Source organism: Empidonax traillii, unplaced genomic scaffold (genome assembly GCF_003031625.1).
Source record: "Empidonax traillii isolate 1590-97213 ecotype Southwest subspecies unplaced genomic scaffold, ASM303162v1 scaffold263:size1499331, whole genome shotgun sequence".
Lineage (NCBI taxonomy): Eukaryota > Metazoa > Chordata > Aves > Passeriformes > Tyrannidae > Empidonax > Empidonax traillii.
The window spans coordinates 1,011,255-1,023,988 of NW_020955456.1; the positions used below are offsets into that span (position 1 = coordinate 1,011,255).

Below are 12,734 nucleotides of genomic sequence, written 5' to 3' on the forward strand. Positions count from 1 at the left end.
CCCTGGCAGAGGTTTTAAACCTGTGGACTCTCTCCAACTTGGTCACCCCAGACCCCAGGCCTGAAACTCAGTCCAGCAGCACCAACGCACCACTGAGAAGCAGCATCCACAAAGCCTCTGTTCACACCCTGGGACGGATTTCCAGTCTCTGCTGTTACAGAATCATAGAATCATTTAAGTTGTAAAAGACATTTAGCCAGGTCCAACACAGCCCTGCTGGCCTGCAGAGGCAAGCAGGTGGCCACATGTGATGCTGGCTGCAAAGTACACCCTGAAGCTGAGCCCTGGCCATGAGCCATCCCTGCCTGAGAAGCCACAGCCTGTCACCCGGAAGACCAGAGGCCTCCAGCACCCCGGGAGAAGTGAAGTAACTCTCCCCCATCGGCCCCATCTGCCCGTTACACATTTCTGCCACTTATGAAATATTTCCAACCGCCGGCATCTCACTCCATCCTCCCCGGGCCGTGATGGATGGACACACTGCCAGGAATCAGGTTGGCACCACACAGTGCTCCGCATCGGGCTGTGGCCCAGAGGGGGTTGAGCTGAAAAGTTGGCCCCTTGGACCCTTTAATCCAAGTCCAGCAGGGCTCAGAAACACAGCAGCGAGGCTTTAGGTTTATTTCCATGGGGTGTTTTCCACTGTGGGCACTCAAGGGAGATTTGCAGCCCCACTGCAGTCAGGGTCTCAGTTGGCTGCTGGGCTCAGCACGGAGCAGGAGTTGCAGCCGCCCTTGGCCGGGAGCACAGTCACCTCTTCCCCAGTCCGGCTCGCAGTGCCTCACAGGCAGCCAACTGGGACAACAGTCCACACCACAAACAGCTGGATAAACGCTTATGTCCTCATGAGTCCTGCCAGGGAGGGAGGGGAAGGGGGAGAAGTCCAAGCACAGTGAGTATCCCTCCCACCAGCAGCAGCACGGACACCATACTAGCACCAGCTGCCAGTGCTCACTGTCATCACTGAGCCTGATCCTCTCCCAGCAGAAACAGCAGATTCCCAGGGAAGACTCTCTCAGGGCTCCCTCTCCAGCACACACCTCCCCATCTCTGCCCCACGCAGGGGGCAGCTATTCCTCATGCACACATTTATGGCTGCAAACAGCTGCAAGCCCGCAGTGCTGACAGCGTAAATCTTTGCCACCTCCTCCCCTGCCTGCCAGGGCAGCTCTAGTGACACCCGAGGCACCAGAGCCTCCTTGACTCTGTGCCACGCACGAGACACCAGCGATACGAGTCCATGAACAAGCCGGGCTGAAACCAAAGCCCCCAGATCAGATGTGCCTGGACTGCAGCGGCGGCCGGTCCCCAGTCCTGTCCCTGCAGCCCCAAGCTGCTGTCACAACCCACCACTCCCCGCCCCAAAACCCGACCCAGCCATATTAACACCCCATGCCACCGGACTGGCAGTTGCTTCAAAGCCTTAATTTACGGCCTCAATTCTCTGCATCCCCTGAAAGCCTTCGATCCCATCCCCAGGATCCAGAACAGTCAGGGCAATTTAACTCCCCATTTAATCTTCTAAGGGCCCTGGCGAGCTCGGAGACAGCATCATCCGGCGGGGGGTCCACGCTCCTGGCCTTTGCCGGCTCGAACACCGCCGCGCCGCTCTTCCCTTCAGCTGCAAAAATCACTACCTTAAAAGCCAAGGCAAGTGCTTCCTCCAGCTCAGAGCGGCTCTCTATTGTTTCTTTTAATTTTATTTTATTCCACGTGGGAATCTTGTGTCCAGGCTGCTTTATTTTGAAGTGGCTCTTGCTCAATATTTACTACTGCTCGCAGCTGCGTCAGCACAGGCACACCGCGCGCTCCCGCCGGGCTTCCGACCGGCCCTCCCGCAGCCACTGCCCTGTGCCGATGCCGTGCCACGATTTTCCTGCCATGTTAATCCTGCACTGAATCACCAGCCCCTCCTCCGCAGCCAGGGCACACCGATGGGCAGGGTATGACCACAGGGCATGGGGGGGGGTTCCCTGCCTCCATGGAAATAAATATCATCAGGTTGAGTGAGCCCTGCCGCTCACCTCCTCCTCACCCGGGAGCTGGAACAGCCCCAGCAGCCTGGAGATGGCGGAGGAGGAGAAAATGGGAAGAAGCGGCTGGAAGGGCTCAAGGGACTGGTGCTCGCGCCTCGGCTCTGCCCCCAGCGTCCTGCAGGGTCAGATTCCACCCTGCCACAAGTAGAAGACAATCCAAGGTATGTACCAGCACATACTGGAGACAGCCTATATTAGAGAAAGACACGCAGAAGATCTCCCAGCAGCTCCCCACTGACACCATCTCCATGAGGACAGCAAGAAGCCACCCAAGTGGGGCATGAATCCCTCTGGTAGAGGAAAGGTGGCTTTTCCTCCCACTGGAGGGGCCAGGATGGAAACCATCCCACTGGGACTCTTGACACGACACACAGCCAGGCCACGCAGCCTGAAACACGGAATCTGGGAAGCACCACTCCGGTCTCACGTTAATCCTGACGCTCAAACCAGTGCCAAAGCTCCTGGGTCACTGCCTGCTACAACAGCAGAAGCTTCTCCCACGTGCCCCCAGCCTGAAATCCACCGCCACGTCGGATATCTCTCCTTTTCCACTGGATAATTAAACCTGACACCCCTACGGGGATCCACGGAAACCTCCAGGCCCTCACTGCACAACCACACAGCTCTCCTCAAACAGCAAGGAGCGACTCAGTGGGTTCTTCAAGCTCCACATTTACTAAAATGGAACACCTGGAGATTGAAAAAAATAATAATTTAAACTCTCAAACTGATTAGCAGAATGCCCAGGAATGCAGAACCTGGCTGCTAGATCGCAGTCTCACCTTCCTCTCCTGATTTTCTAGGACAGCATCAAAACGTCTTTGCTCTGGTCCATCTTTCATTTCGGTCAACACGCTGGTGGCCAGCACAGGGGTCCTACCACTGACTCTGCTCCTGGCACACTTTCAGTAAAGGTGCTCCCCCTCCTTCCTAAGCACAGAAATTCAACTCATCCCATGTTTTTTAAATTTTACTATTTTTTTTAAATCACCCAAACTCAGTGCAGAAGACAATGCAAACAAGTGAGCCCCCACTCCCTGAGCCCTGCCTGCACATTTAACCCAGCACCACCCACACACCATCCCGTGCCTTCCTTAGAAAACAGCTCATTACCCTTCGCTGCCAGAGCCGGGAGAGCTACAGGCACTCGGTGGGGGGAGGTTACTGTGGGATGGCACCGGGTGCTGGTCCCCACATCACCTGCCCCGAGTGCCTGCCAGCAGCAATTAAATCAGCCTTCAAAGAGAGATCCCAGCTTTCCCAGCACCATTAGCCGTGCCCTGGAGGGAACACAGTCTATTTTCAGCCACAATGACTTCAGATCAGGTCACCAGCAGGTTAAATGGGACTGTGCAGCATCATCTCCCTGCCCTCCCATTGAGAAATTAAACACCGCTGTGTGATGGGCAGCACCAGCCCTGCGGACACACGCCGGGCACCCACTGAAAGGTAAATGCCACCTTGCCTGCTCCTCTCCTCGGCTTCCCATCGCTGGCCAGGGACACCCACTACGCTGCCTGCCTTCCCTCTGCGTGGGGTGGTGAGTGGGATCACCCCTGGGTTTCTCCCTGCCTGTCCTCGTGCCCAGCACGGCGAGGGGTCACAGCCAGAACGGTCCACACCATGCCCGAGCCTGGGAGTGCTGGAAGGAGCCTCAGCACCCTCAGTTCTGCAAACCCAAACACACAAGGCCAGACCAGGGCTGCTCATCTCGCCCTTTCCTCCAGAAATCAGGTGGCCCAACTGCAAGTCCCCAAGCCACCTGTTTCTCCAGCGTTTCACCACAGCCACCAGAGAGGTGGCATCTCCCTACAGTGGCTCCATCTGCTTCACTGGTAGGTCCGCCACTGAAACCCAAACAGTCACCCCACCACTAACATCTGGCAGGGGGGTGGCAGCTGGATGTGGGTTTGTTTTGCCTCCCAGGCCCCTGCCAGGCGCAGGCAGCACGAGCCAGGATGACTCAAAGCCCTGGGAGACGCAGCCTCCGTCGCTGCCTATTATAAACACTCTTGTTTGCAGAGCAGCTGCCGTGGCTCAGCACCTCTCGGGGTGCCTGCCAAAGGGGGGTGGCACTGAAAGAGAAAACTGAGGCACAGCCCCCTAGTCGGACCTGAACACCCCATCACCAACACGGGGGTGCTCAGCACTGGCACTGCAGCCACTGCACGACAGAGGGGTCCTGGCAGCGAGGGGGGACCGGCCCCCAGAAACACCCCAGGGCTGGAGCAAGGACACTGCCAATGACCCAAATACGTTCATCAGCTCCAGTTTCATGATTCCCGCTTGGATACAGCACGGCCAGGACATGGCAAGTTCAAGCTGGATGCACCTGCAACATAGTGCTCTGTGTGCCATGAGAGTGAACACATCCCTCTCCCAGAGCACCATGCTGACCTCCTGCAGAGACCAAAACCACCCCAAAAGAAACTCAACAACAGGTTGCAGGCATCTAGGGGTGGAAGAAAGGGATCCACTCACAGATCACAACCCCATAAGCCTCTTTCCCTTAGGAAACCAGTCTCAAAAGCTCAGCCTCTGCCCAGCCTCTCCCCTTGACCCCACGTTCAACCCTTTTTCCTTCCAGAGGCTCCTGTCCTTCCCACATCCTCCTGACCATCAGTCCACACCAGCTCTTCTGCACCAAAATGCCAAACCATGAAGCAAAGGGGTGTCTGTGGCCGGCAAATGCCCAGGACCCCACACCTCCCCTCCACCAAAAGCAGGAGATAAATACAGAGGCAAATATTATGGTAGTGTGGTTTAATTCCTGATGAATTATGCAAATCCATATGCAAACTGAAGCACAGCCCTTGGGCTCCTGATAAGTTGCCAAGATGGCCCTGATGTCACCAGGCAGGGATGGCCAGCACTCCGCCAGGTGAGGCACTACGTGGGTGCCTTGTGTATGTACATACATGCACACCTAAATGCTTCCACATCTCAGCTGGGGAGACCAAGGAGCATCTGCAAGAACAATTCAGGAGTGACTTTTGCATTTCTCCTTTCCCCCAGCTGCATTTAGTGCGTCCAGTGAAGGCCACCAGGTTTTTGAGTCCTCCACAAGATGGAAGCAGCTTGGGCTGACGGCAAGATTCAAAGCAGGACAGAAGATAAAGTCCATCAGGGCTGGGAAGGAGGGGAGGTAGAGGGGGGCGGGAGGGAAAAGCCTAAAACACTTGTGCCAATAATAATGTCAGCCCTGAAGCCAAGGAAAGGAAGATCTGTCCACAAAATAGTCACAGAGAGGACTCATCTGATGAAAGTAGGAATTTCCGATTCCACACAAACCCCGAACATCCATTAAAAGTAGCAGAAGAATTGCTGCTTTGTGTCACTAATCTCATTAGGGAGGAAGCCCCGCTGTAACGCCGGGATTGCAAAGGGAAACCCCGGCAGGCTGCACATGCCAGGAGCCCGGCACGGTGTGTCTGCCCAGCCGAGTGGAGCCGGGGCTTCCACCAGCACCCCGGCAAGGCGGAACTCACCTGCCCAGATATTTATTCGCTGGAGTATTATCTGCTTGGCTTCTGTGTGACATGGCAGGTTGGATGTCCCCCCACTCAGCAGACCAGGACGCAAACAGAAGGACAAGACGTGATGACACAGGGGCTGCTTCATCCACACACGGCGACCGGCGCTGCCTGCAAGCAGCACAGAGCCCAATCCCCCCAAAACCCTTCCTCCCCACTATGCTGGCCATTGCAATTATTATTTTTAATTCTTTTAATTAAAAGTAGTTAAACCAAATGGACTAAAAGCATATTCAAGCCACAGGGAATTCTGCTGAGATGGGATGGGGGCAGAAAGGGAATCAGGGGCAATACATCTAACCACCAAAGGTAAAAAGGGTTGTTTGCTGGCAGGGATGCAGCAGGGTAAGATGGATGGAGGTAGAAGCAGGAGCAACCTTAGTAGAAGTTGCCGGGGATACAGCTCCACAGAAACAGGGCTGAGTGCCTTAAAACCTGTGTTATTCCTGTAATAAGGCATATTCTCTCCTTAACATAGCACACTGCTCCGAGCCCACCATGTTTGGCTTGCCTGCCGGCATCCAGCTCCCTCAAAATGGCTCTTTGGCCACTGCCAGCAATAAAATTTATTCCCAAGGTCACTTCAATCCTTGAGCCACTATTTCAAGTCTGGCTGGATTTAAACAAAACCCAGCCTCATACGCACCGAGTCCCCCCTCAGCCCCTCCTTTCTGCCCATCACCTCCCCTGATTTAGAGATACCAAACTCCCAACTACCTTTCGCTTCCCATAACCGTCAGCGACAACAGCTGGAGAGGGAAACGGGAGCATATTGTGCACCAAACAGCTGATCCTGGCGGCGTGGGGAGGGAGCCCAACTGTCACCGCCGTACGGGAGGCTCCTGCCACGCATCCCCCAGCCAGCACGGACCTGGACAGGGCTAAAGGGTTTGTGTGGTGCCGTCCCCTTGGTGCTTAAGAGCTGGAGAGAAGCGAACAATAAGCAAAGCAAATCGACAGCAGGGAGAGAGGGCGTCGGTGGGTGCATCGCGATGCCTGCAGACACCCAGCTGTGCCGTCCCGGAGCGAAGCCAGCCAGAAACGCAGGGCTAGGAGGAAACACGGGGAGAAGGAAACCACCAAATCCTCGTGGCCAGGGTGAGGCAGTCACTCTGGAGTGTTCCACTCCCAAACTTTGCTTTCTAAACAGTATCCTCTGCTGGAAATGCCAGCGAGGAGGGGCTGTACAGCCGGGACACAGCACTACTCCCTCACTCCGGCTCCCCAGGCAGGGAGCTCTGGGCTGCCCTCGGCTCTTCATCGTCCCAAACCCCGCCTGCATTTTCAGGTCGTTCAGGGCGCACCGTGCTCTCCGTCTCAGCAGCGAGGCCGAACAAAGCACTCCCTTGTCCCTCAGCACCTCGAGCAGGCGATGCTGGATCGCGTTACCTAACCCAGACCAACATCTCCTCGTCCCGGCACGGCAGCTTTCGTGTCAGCACATGCCAGCCTGGCCCCGATTCCCTGCACCACCTCCCGCCCGAAGCTTTAACTGGACCAGTTTAGTACACGGTGCAAACACACGGGGCCTTGTTCCGACTCGTCGGCACTAACCCCAGCTCCGGGAGGTGATCCGACACCCGCCCGCCGGTCGCAGCCGCGGCAGAACCGCAAGGCGCTCACCTGGAAAGCTGCCGTAATGACGTTAATTCCCCTTAACAATGTTCATTTCCATATTCATCAGAAGATGGTGAAATGACAAGATGGGGGGTTATTTACTGGATAATTATAAACTAATTTCAGCCTTACCCTGGGTTATCCTAAGAAGGAGATCTAAAATTTCCCTTACGAAAGCCCTGCTCTGGTAGCCACGTCTGCAGCGAGATTAATTCCCAGCGATTTCCATTTCTCCAACAGCTGCTGTGCTGGGAAAGAGCAGAAGCCTGTCCCCAACACCAGGGACCTGCCCAGTGCCCCATGCCACCACCAGCTAGGATTTCTAGTACCGGCTCATCCTCCGGATCAGATTTTCTCTGGCACAACATCAGTCAGGGATGGAACCTGTGGTTTTCCAACCCCACCAAGGAGACTCAGTGCAGGGTGGGGGGAAAGGCTCACTTGGGGTGGAAGAAGGGCTGCTAATAAATCACACCTTTTCCAGCCTTGTGTACCAGAGGCAGGGACAGGCTTCCACTCATTCGCCCAGGGAAGGTATTAGAAACCCTCACAGAGCAGAGGATCCCACAGGACCTTGCTCCGAGTAAGTTTACGTCACCACATTGGCCCTTGGGCTCTTGTCCATGTTCCAAGCCCGACGTCCCCACCACCAGCTACCAGCACTTGGGATGGGAACTTCAATAGGGGGCTGCAAGACAGGGTGGACAGTCCTTCCCATCCCTCCTGAAGTATGGACATGCCACCCCACAACCCACCCAACCACCAGGACGTCGGGAAAACCACTGGGACATCAGCAAAAAACCAGAGTGTACAATGGGAGACTCGCAAAAGTGCATCCATCAAGTCCCTTTTCCACCACCATCTCAGCCCAAAGACACTGCTCCTGCCTCCCTCACAGCCTGCGAGTTGGCTGCCAGCCCAAGGGAGCTGCAGGGACATCACTCCATGGCCGAGCGCCTCCTCCACCCCCTGGGGATGCCGGGTGTGAAGAGGAGAGTGCGATGGGACCAAGTACAACATCCAGGCCAGCATCACCTCCCTGAGCCCCACCGGGACAAGCACTGGGACTGCTCTGCCTGAAAACATGTATCAAAAGGCATCTGATTCCACCAGGGCCCCAAGAGGGGAGAAACATCCCTACAGGCAGGTCTCCAGCCCGTCCACATTCCTCCCGGTGTTACACTGCGAGCCACTGCCCCAAGGAGCCCCCCGTGCTCAGCCCCTCGCACCACCCCCTGGGCGGGCAGGGAGGGGGAACCGCGATTTCAAGGGTCATTAAACACCGATGGTATTTTCCTTGCAGCATCAAAACGTGACCAAAAAGAGCCGCGTCCGAACCACAGCCAAAATCCCGCTGCTGGTCTGGGAGCCGCCGTCCTCCGCAGCCGAGTTACAGACCAGGAGCAGGGCACGGATCAGTCCGGCATCGAATCCATGTTATCCCGGTGTCTCTGTCAGCGAAGCAATTTTAGCATGGATGCAGTTGGATGAGCGAATTGTGCTTCCGCTGGCACTGCCGACGGCAAGGCCTCCTGCAAAATCTGCGGGCTCAGCAGAAGCACCATTTTGCCATTATAAGGATGGCTACAGCGGGATTTTGCTGGCACAGCAGCGCTATCCTGGGGGGAAGGGTATTTTTATTTCTTTTCCTGTGCTCCTACCTGGCCCAGCTGACTGGAAAAACTTCTCCCTGGGCACAGCAGGCCTGGAAGCAAGGACAGTCTCCAATCCGCCTTAAATCCCTGCATTTGAATGCACATGCTAATGTGGAAGTAAGAAAGCAAGGAAACCAAAATCTCTCCCCTCTTTCTGACCACTTTCCTTTCAGCCACTGCTCCGGAGCTGGATTTAACATAGTCAGCTCTGCTCCTACTGCTGTGTGTCCCTTTTCCCAGGCACGGGAAAGTGTTCCTGAAGCGTATTTTTATGGAAGAGGCTGAGCATCCTTTTCTATACACACAGATCTGTTCTGGCAGCCCCCACCCGAAAAAGGATACTTCAGCACACAGGAAAAAGCACGTTTTTATTAATTATTATGATTATTATCTCAAAACTCAGAGCATCTTTTTTTGGATGTGGGTGATCCTTGCTCACACACAGCCCCGCTGCTGCCTGGCAGGGACGTGCTCCCAGAGCAGCCCTTTGCAATCGCGTCTGGGGGAGCCTTTTCCACCTCCCCCAAAACACAGAGGCTGCCAAGAACAACACACTCCACCGGGATGGAGTCGAGACTGGGACCCGAACACAGTGGGTCAGGGAAAGAGTAAAACAATAAAACCCTCGTATTTTGAGCCGTTCAACAGACTCCGCTGGCCCACTCCATCGGTTGCAGCCTTTTTTTATGCAAGGTCTTCCCAGCAAGCTCCAAGCATGAAATCCCATTGCAAACAGTCCCCTTCCTCCCCTGTCCCTCAGCAAGGCCCATCAGGAGCACCCCCCTGCCCTCCTCGGAGATGGGGAGATGGCGACGCCGGAGAGCACCATGGGGGGACAGGGAATGGCAGCGCGGCATCGAGGGCCAGCTCATCTCCCGCCTCAGTCTCCAGCTCACTCCTCCCTCCATGAGCTTCCAACAAAGGGGCTTCTGTCCCCGTCCCCTCAGCCTGCACAGCAGCGGCCAAAACACTACCAGGGCACAGAAAGCCCCCAGAGAGGAGTCGAGGGTCCAGGGGTCACTGGACACAGCCCAGGCACCCGTACTTTGGCGCTGGGGCAGAGCCCGGCTGCCGGAACGAGCAGAGGGTACGGAAAAACAAGGAGTCAGTGCCGGCGATAACTGGATTCTCAAATATGGCCAATCGTGCTATTTTTACAGGGGTGTATTTATTTTCGGAGGACGCTGGGACACATTCAAGAGTCTCTTTCTTCAGCCTGGCGGTATTTAAGGATCGGTTTGAACTGGCTCTATTTAAAGGCTTTGCCTCCTGCCCACTTTTCTTAACCCCTTGCACAAGCCTCTGCTTTCCACCCCTCCAAACCCCTCCTAAAAACAGAACACCCCCCCCCCCAAAAAAAACACAACAACAACAAAAAAAAAATCCACGCACCAACAGCACTGCAAATGCAAACCTACAAAGGGCCCCTCGGTAGCAGGAAGCAATCATCATTCCAGGCGATATTGTTAAAGCCGTAAAAAACAACAACAAAAAAAAAAACCCACCCCTGCCTATCCCACTGCAGTGGTTTAATGGGAGTTTCGGCTGTTAATTGTACGGATCTTTTTAATGGAGTTTAGCCTGGTCGGGAATTGCCGTGACGAAGTCGATCGAGCAGAGCGAGCTCTGCGAGGATCGTGCCGGGGAGCGGACGGGGAGATCGGGCACCATGGATGGGGGGGATTTCAAAAGACTTGCAGAGGTAGGAAAACAAAAATAATAAAAAATGAAATAATAAAAATAATAAGAACGCGTTAAAAAAAAAAATAACGGAGGTATCGCAAAGCCTCCCTCCCTCTGTGAAGGGATCCAAATCCGAGGCTCGCTCCCAGCCGGAATCACGGAGCTTGGTTGGCTCAGGGAGGCCAGAGCTCAGTGCCTCCCTCGCGGCCTGCCTGGATTTCAGAAAAGGAACTTTCAGAAGAGAAATAAAACAGGGGAAAAAAAAAAAAAAAAAAGGAAAAAAAAAAAGAAAAGAAAAAGAAAATTACCCAATAAAAAATGAGAATAATTAAAAAAATACTGAGAACCCGCACTCGGTTTGGCTTGAGATTGTCCAGACCAATTTTTGCAGAGATCGTATTCTGCTCCAGCAAGAGGTGGAAAAAATAACCAGTGGGGGAAAAAAAAAAAAAAGGAGAAAGAAAAAAAGACAAAAGGGAAGGAAAAAAAGGTGTTTGCCCATGTGCTTGGCTTCATAGCCCGTTCGCTTTACACCTCTCCTCTTAGCACCTGGGAAATTGGCACTGCCACCTAGTCTAAAACTAATAAATCTTTTTCCCTCGATTCGGGCTGCTTCCTTCTCTGCAGATGTTGGCAATCAGGTTTGCAAATTTCAAAGTCATTCATCCCGGGCGGCTGGGAAAAGAGCAGGTTTATTATTGCAAAACCTGTCACCCTCCCAACGCCTAAAGTAAACTCCGAGTCACCTCTCCACGCCCAGGGGAAAGAAAAGGAAAAAAAAAAAATTAAAAATAGAGCCAGAGAGTGAAATCAAACGGTCAGAAATCCCTCGTGTCCTCCTAAGGGAAAGCATCGGGCAGGAATGCGGGGCAGGAGGGTGCGGGAAGTGTCCGCCCGGCAGTGTCAGACCCCGCAAGTCGCTGGGAAAGGGAGCTCGGAAAAGGCGATAAAAATAAAAAATCTGTCTAAAAAAGCAAAAGTAATTTAAACAAATAAATAAAAAACTGACTGTGGGAAAAAAAAATTAACCGAGTATATTTCAATGCCTCCTCTTTTTTATTTCTTTTTTTTCTTTTAAATGGAGAGGCAACGGTGGGGCTGCCAGAGAAAGAAGCGCGTTGAGAAGAGGAAAACAAAGGTAAGAAGGGAGCAATCCCTGCATGGAAGTTTTCCTTGCAGGATTAAGAAATAAAAATTACCGAGAAAATAAATTAAAAAAAAAAAAAAAAAAAAAAAAAAAAAAAAAAAAAAAAAAAAAAAAAAAAAAAAAAAAAAAAAAAAAAAAAAAAAAAAAAAAAAAAAAAACAACAAAAAAAACACCAACCAAAAGCGGTGGTGCCGGCAGCGCTGCCCGGAGGCAGCGGGACCGCGGCAGGGCTCGGGCTGCACCGGGCAAGAAATCACCAAAACTGCTCCATTTTACCCCGTTTTCCCAGCTCAGGGATGTTTTCTTTGCCTGGCCGGGAAGCACCGCGTCGGGCAGCGTAGCCCCGTCCCTGCGCGCCCCGGTCTGCGCCTCTCCCAGCTTTCCCGAAAATCCGATTTATTCTTCAGATTTATTCCCCAGCCGACTCGGCGGGGATTTTCCTCAGTGCCAACAAAACCGCGCGCTGGGAGAGAGGATTCTTATCGGCTAGCCGCGACTTTTCCCCACATCCCCTTATTTTTTCCTCCACTCCCTTATTTTTTTTGCCATCCCCCTGTTTTTTTTCCTGTTTTCCCCGCATTCCCCTGTTTTTCCTCTTTAAATCAAAACCACGCGATGCAGTGGGGAGAGGGGAGAAACATGCAAAAAAGCTGCTAGCGCAGAAATATACGATTATTATTACATTTTTTTTTGGCCGGGGGGGGGGGGGGGGGGGGGGGGGGGGGGGGGGGGGGGGGGGGGGGGGGGGGGGGGGGGGGGGGGGGGGAGGGAGGGCGCGGGGGGTACCGGGGGTCCGCGGAGCCTTACCCGGGTGCGAGTGGAGGCTGATGCCCGATGCGAGGAATTTCCCGGGCTGGAGGGCGGCGGGGAGCCCGGCGGCCATGGGCCCGGCGGCGGGGGCCAGGCGGCCAGTGGCTCCCAGGCGGTGGCTCTCCATGGCCAGCCCGGAGAGCAGCGGAGGGGGGCCGTGCACCGAGCGGGGGGGCCCGAAATCTCGGCCATCCATCATCCACTCGCCGGCTTCACGGAGTCTCCCGGATCGCTGTCGGTGCCCGCCACCGCC

The 12,734-nt window shown here is 54.3% G+C and overlaps 1 protein-coding gene across 3 annotated transcripts in view; it reads right to left on the bottom strand.

The window, feature by feature from the left end:
• The window catches only part of TNRC18 (trinucleotide repeat containing 18), a 53,548-nt gene extending 40,820 nt beyond the window's left edge, over nucleotides 1-12,728 (bottom strand). For all 3 annotated transcript variants that reach the window (XM_027889452.1, XM_027889453.1, XM_027889451.1), the window contains exon 1: nucleotides 12,479-12,728. In XM_027889452.1, coding sequence (XP_027745253.1) covers nucleotides 12,479-12,680 — 202 coding nt within the window. In that variant the 5' untranslated portion in view covers nucleotides 12,681-12,728. The remainder of the gene's footprint in view (nucleotides 1-12,478) is intronic.
• Nucleotides 12,729-12,734: the final 6 nt, after the last annotated feature.